The 6,846-nt window shown below is 36.7% G+C and overlaps 1 protein-coding gene across 1 annotated transcript; it reads right to left on the bottom strand.

Moving 5' to 3' along the window:
• Positions 1-369: 369 nt before the first annotated feature.
• Positions 370-1,042, bottom strand: LOC6648904 (S-phase kinase-associated protein 1-like). The gene has a single exon (XM_047011316.1). The coding sequence runs from the start codon at positions 899-901 to the stop codon at positions 449-451; it is 453 nt and encodes a 150-aa protein (XP_046867272.1). The 5' UTR covers positions 902-1,042; the 3' UTR covers positions 370-448.
• Positions 1,043-6,846: the final 5,804 nt, after the last annotated feature.

Below are 6,846 nucleotides of genomic sequence, written 5' to 3'. Positions count from 1 at the left end.
AACCTTATCGAAATTTTTAAGTTTACTTAGAATATAGTGGACTATAAGGTGGTATAAAATTGATGACTTTTGCTCTATTACTTCAGTAGAATATAAGGAAAAACTGTAAATCTTAGACAAGGGCTAACTTGACGGACTCAGAGCGTTCATCTATTTTTCCTAATCTGCGAGCATTTTTGAAAATAAGAAGCTTAAGTTAAGAAATCCATAAAATTTCCGAATTATTTTTCTGTAAGAGTGACGAATTTTATGCATATTTCATCTGAGTAAAATTTAAATTATTTAAAAGCGATTTTTCCATCAAAGGGTCTCTACCCTACTCTGCCACTCGATTACCTCAAGATAAAGTAGACATAAACACACATGATATGCGCAAAATCAAAGGAATTTTATTAGGTTTTTTTTTTAATCTTAGATAAACATAATTAGAGTACTTGGGGTCATCATCCTACTTTTCCTCGGCGGCGGGAGGATCTTTTTGAATGTTAAATGCTTTGCATATTTCCTCTGGAGTCTTGCCCTTGATAATATTGGCCGTCGCTTTGCAAGTCAACAGCAAAAGACCCTTCATGTCCAAGTAGTTGGCAGCCAATATTAGTTGGAACAGGGTTCCCTGGTCCACATTGATGAAGTGTGCATCCCAGGGTCTAATCATTTCGCGACGCCTTTCAATGCTTTCATCTTCCTCAGTGGGCTGGGGATCGTACCTGTGATGACTGGCCCAGGTGAGAACCTTGCGTAGAATGGTTGAATCCACATTGAGCACCGGCACAACGGCATTCTCATCTTCCTCCACCGCAGAGCTCTCCAACATGGTCTTAATGGTCCCGGAGCATTTGGCGACTTCAATGTCGACCTCAAAGATCTCCATATCCGACGATTGCAACTTAATCATAGGCATGTTGAACTGTATTTGCTTGTCTCTTGTGAAATAAAAATAATTAGTGAATAAAACAATATTCTGAATTCAATTCCTAATTTTGGTATAATTAGTATTAGACTACTATTTATGTATTCTGAATATGTAGGGTTTCTCCGTAGAAGTGTGCTCGCTAAGCCTACTGAGGTTATTAACCTTACAAACCTAATCCAAGTCATAGCCTGCTAGCTACCAGGCCTTAATTTGTTATTTTTATACATACATATTTATAACTTTATAACTTAAATCTTTTTATGCGATGCTAATTGATCGGGAATTTCAATTGCATTTTTGCATTACTCGAACCACTGTGCCTCTGTGCGGTCAACTCACGCATAAGTAAAGCGCCAAAAGCGTAGAAGACGCAAATGGACTTGGTCGACATTGCAAAGGCTGGTAGGTGGAGGACGAGGTGGAGGAGTCCCTCAGAAGAAGAAGAGGCAGACTTGGTTGGTTTTTTTTTGCTTTTTTGTTTTTTGGGTTGTATTTGCTGCTTTTATAACCATAAAAGTACAATGTGTGGTAATGAAATAAGAAGTTGGAGGCAGCCTGGCGAGGGGGCAGACAAGACGAGAATGAGGAGTAGGAGAAAGAGGTGATGGAAGCTTGGAAAGGCGCGCGCAGGATCATTGTCAGACAACTACGACAACGTCGTCATCATCGGCGGCATCTTTTCACACGGTCATGCTTTACATGGCAACTAAAATTTTGAGTGATGCAACGAACGATACTACATACAATATGTGTGGATGTATGTGCGGATGTTTGTATGTACATATGTACATAATATGTACATTGTCATCATCATCAGCATTGATGGTCGGCGGTTACGTTTCATAAACGTAAAAATGTTTAAAACTTGTGTCTAATTTGTGAATACAAAGTGAACTCTTCCTGCCACGCATAATAAACGAATTAATACACACACATAGAAACACACACACACAGAGAGACAAAGGTGCATTGGAGAGCCTGCAAATTAAGTAAGCGTTGGGTGAATTGGGCGTGGTTGGCAACCTGTTGCCGCAAGAGGCAACAACAACAACAACAACAACTACTACCACTACTACTAAAGCCTATAAGATCTGGGTGCAACATAATGAAAAAAATCAGAAAACCGCATTTAATGGAGTCATTGGCTTGGGCCACGGATACGATACGGTACGATACAGTGTGTTGGCTCCTTTTATGTTCTGTTCGTGGAAGTAGAGTTACCACTTTTGTCTCCTTTTCTCATTTTGTTGTTGTTGTTGTTGTTGTTTTTGTTTCATTAGAAAACCACTTAGAGTAGCATGCGTGCGAAAGGGAGAGACAAAGGGGTTACTAAGAAAAAGGAGTCTGACTTTCAAGTTTCAAGTCTTTTGAACGTAAATACCAATTTTTTGGTTTTTCGATTGCCAATGAAAGTTCTATTTTCTGGGGATTTTCAATAAACGATAACCGATAACCCAGAGAGGAGTCGACCTCATTTAGAAAGTACAGTCAAGCAATTTAATATACCAAAAGTTGATTAGAAATTCTTTTAGTCAATTGTATTTATATAACACTGACAATTTTTTGTTATCGTTAATCGATAAGCGATCATCTTATGAACTCAATTTGTTATCTATAGACTTGGAAAATACCCTTTATATAATAAAAATTGACCAAGTAAAGGGTATTTTGGATTCGCTACTCTTTAAGCACTTGATTCATTCACTTAAAACTTATTCATTGTGACATTTAGTGAACCTTTTTTTTTAAGTCTACTATTCCTGGGAATTTTACAAAACAAAAACACAAAAAAAATGTGGCTAAATACTTTTTAAAAGATAAATTGATTTCAAACGATGATAAAATACAGAAACAGAATCTTCTTCTCGAAACAGGAAGATTGAGTCACTCCCAATTAGTATGAGATTAAGAAAATATGTAAGGAACTGTTTTAAGGACTAGCATATGAGGAGGATATAACTTGATCAAATCCCTCCATACTCATTGTGTCATTTAGTTTTTTTTTTTTTATATTAATGCTTTGAATAATTGGTGTCAGTTTGAATCACCTTTTAATAAACAATAGTAGAATATCTATTTATAATTTGTGTTTTTTTTCATTTTGAGTTCTCATTTTTTCGGCACTCGTCAAAGGCATAAAATCAAATTGGCAATTAATCAATCATCGTAGAAGAAAAAAATCACACACACACACACAAAATGAAAAACTACAAGAGTTCGAATCAAATTGAATGGAAACGAATCTGTACAACAAACAATTGTCACTTGATTTAATGTCCCATGGCCAAGAGAAAGAGACATATATTGACCAAGAAAAAAGTGAAAAAAAGTGATTGTTTGTTTTGTTTTGTTTCTTTGATACGATTTGGTATGCCTTTACGACAATTAACTGGCAATTGTCCACAGGGCAGAGAGAAAATAGATAGAGAAATAGAGAGAGAGAGAGTTAGAGAGAGAGGGAGAGAGAGAGAGATAGAGAGAGAGAGTCTAAATAGAGTTTAAACTTCTTTTATTTTGATTGCCAAGCGTGAAGAATAGGATACACACGTACTCTTTAAATACTACATGAAATACCTCAACTCTAATGGATTATTTTAGTTATTGTTGTTGGCTGCGAATTTAAGTGGCAACATTTTTACGAGCTGGAAAGAAAAAAAGAAACACAAAAACGCAATACAACGACGAAAATCGAAAACCCAAATATATATATACATATATATACTCAACTAAAGTGTTGCTCTTGATCTTGGCGCATCTGAGACAGGTTGATCTCTTGTTGCCAGGCCATTTAACAGCCGACGATTATTAAGCAAATTAAGGAATGTCAATGCATATGTTTAGCATTTTTAAAGCAACAGGTTGTCGTCGTCGTCGTCGTCTTCGTCGTCTTTGACTGTAAAACTTCATTGAACTTGAATGGACAGCCAGAGCGAGCGAGACCAGATCAGAGAAGAAACAAAAAAACGTCGCGGAGATCAAGTTGAAGATGGGGGAAAACGAAAAAAAAAAACGAAAAAACTCGATAGCAACTAAACAACTCAGACTTTTAGACTCTATGCGGAACATTTTAGAGATGGGCAACATTTACATAAATATTGTATCTAAGGAATTTAAGCCTGCTTAGCTTTGGAGCACTTTTTGCAAAATACAAGACATTCAATGTTTTCTTATCGTTTCGAATAATTTCAGAAGATCTACCAACTCATCTATTTGATTTAAGTGCAAGTTTTGTAAGCTTTGCCATTAGCTTTTCACTTTTGCTTTGTTGTTGTTGTAATTCTCAACTAGTTCTGAACTAATTCTCCACAAGTTTTGGCACTGCAGATCTAGAGTCTTTAACTTAGGCTGCTGCTAAATGAATTCGATGGCTAACTATAAAAAAAATTAAATAATTAAATGGTATTACAAAATTTCCAGAAAGCATTCCAACTCAAGTGCTGTATTCATTTTGGGGTTTATAATCCTTAAGATCTTTTTTCGCTTTATTAAGTTATAATTCTCAACTAGTTTTGGCGTTGCAGTTCTACAGTCTCTACTTTAGTTGACTGCAAGGATTATAGAATAGACAACGTCTATATAAAATAATGAAAAACCGGCTTACACGCAATATTTGAGATATAATTTTCAAGAATCTTGGCTGAAATAAACTTAAACGAATATATCTCAGAGTTCCGACGAGTTAAAAATGACAAACATTTATAATTCCAAAGTTACTTACATAATATAAACCTATCTAAAGAATAGTTCAATATGGTTTGAAAAAATATTAACATATGGTTTAGAAACTGATATAGCTCTTTCCATTAACTTTCATTACTGGTTTAGAAACTGATATAGCTCTTTCCATTAACTTTCATGGCTCGAGGTCATTCACAGGTTAAGCAGGTTGTTTATATGGCGCTATAAACGACTTCATTAACCACATTAAAAGTGTAATGTCATGCTACCATTTTAATGCTAAAACCAGTTGGGAATTACAACAAAATGAAAAGAAAACAAAATAGTTTGGTTATATGATTTTATAGAAACCCAAACCAATAATATTTATAATAATTAATATTCAGTCCACTTATAGACTGCTAGAATGGTAGTACTTAATAGTATTATCATCAATTTTTTAAAAAAAGGGTGAATATCTAAAGCTAATGGAACGTAAGCCCAGTAGAAATGCAGATTTATCTACGAGATAGTCTTTCGAAAACAAGAATCCGAAATGGTCAGGCAAACTAGTTTATAGCTTAATATCTAAAACATTCATTCTATCTTAATGGCAGATCACATCTATTTTGTCATCTCTATTAAGTCTTATTTCGTGTGCGGATTTTTCGTATTAATAATGAGAATTTGAATGGATTGCTTGCTTGTTGATGATCGAATGATTGTATTGATTAGATTTGAGATTTCATTAATTAGTCTAACCGATATATATATGTATGTATGTATATATTTGTATTTGCGGCTGGTTAGGAGGGGGTGGGGATGGGGCGGAAGGTGAACTAAACTGGGCTTAGATCTCTCCTAGGTACACACCAACCTGACTGGCTAAATTTGATCTCTTTTGATATGGGCGCGCGCGGCGTTTGTTGTCAAATCAATGCCATTTCAAACATTTCGTATGCAAATTAAGCGTTTGAGGCGTCGCATAAATTATGAGCATAAAAATGCCAACTAAATACGAGCAGATGAGTACAACAATGATAACTTTGAGTAGCACGTGCGTGTGTCTTCGGTTTTTTTTTGGTCTCCAGTCCGGGGAAACTGGAACTGACACTCGCCGAATGAGAATCGGCCATGGACGCCATAGACTGGAACTTGGACTCCATTCCTGGTGGTATGAGAGCTTGGAATGGCATGGCTTTTCGGCGGGGAAGGGATGCTGAGTTTGGTATTTTTGCGTAGGCTCCAAAACATCTTCAAGACTTATGTGCGAATTTTTGTCTTTCCTCCCACCCCTCCACCGCCAAAATAAAAGAAAGAGAATAAACCAAGTATGAGATAAAAAAAAAATATAAAGGGCCAACAAGCTCAGACGCAGACGCGAATCAAGTGTGAGAGAGACAGAGAAAGAGAAAGAGAAAGAGTTGGAGGGGAAAGAAGGCAAGCTTAAAAGCCGCCAAGTCCCAACGACGTCGTGTAGTTCAAAAGGAAACGCCAAAAGATATGTATGTGCACCCTGTAGTCAAAAACAAAAAAGGATCATGGGGTATATAAGACACACTACCCCACTACCCCACTCCCACTCCCTCTCCCACCCACCTCGACATAAATTGATTAGAGCTTGAAATAAGTCATGGGAAAGGTCTAATTTTGGAACAGTTTCTAAAGCATTTCGATTGTTCTGCCAACGCCTTAAAAACGTTACTAGTTTATTCGCATAGCTCAGTGATCAGACACTTGATATTACAAATATTTGTCTAGACTCTAGACTCTTAGAAGGTGTTAGATCACACGATCAAGGCAAATAGATAGATGAACGTTTGTAAGATCCAGTTTGTATCCAGACCGCCCAGACTCCCCCCCCCCCCCCCCCCCCACACACATCGCTGGAGCCATCCTTGGGATAATTAATGTTCAATTGTGCCTTATCTAATTCGAGATGGCTTTCTTTTTCAATTACTAATAGAGTTAGATATGCTTTCACTTTCATTGCTAGAAAATCTTCCTTTTCGAGATTACAGGGTATCCTGATGCCGTTGTTTTTGTCTATTTCATGTTCTGTTTGTGTGTGTGTGTGTTTTTTTGGGGGGATTTTTGCTTTTTAGGGCAACAAGATTTCATTTCATTTTAACTGGAATCAAATTACGAAACCCAGATGACGATGAGGATGACGCTGATGAGAGCGAGCAGCAAGCGACGAACAGGCAGAGTCACTTCCAACTATTTTATTGGCGGCGCAACGTTTGAAGCTTTCTTCTTCTACAAAAAACTAAATG

Source organism: Drosophila willistoni (assembly GCF_018902025.1).
Source record: "Drosophila willistoni isolate 14030-0811.24 chromosome XL unlocalized genomic scaffold, UCI_dwil_1.1 Seg141, whole genome shotgun sequence".
Taxonomy (NCBI): Eukaryota; Metazoa; Arthropoda; class Insecta; order Diptera; family Drosophilidae; genus Drosophila; species Drosophila willistoni.
Note: the sequence above shows the minus strand (reverse complement) of the source record. Positions and strands in the feature narration are given on the sequence as shown.

What these genes read in the sequence shown, in the direction of transcription:
- LOC6648904 (XM_047011316.1), bottom strand. Translation starts at nt 901, where the DNA reads ATGCCTATGATTAAGTTGCAATCGTCGGATATGGAGATCTTTGAGGTC.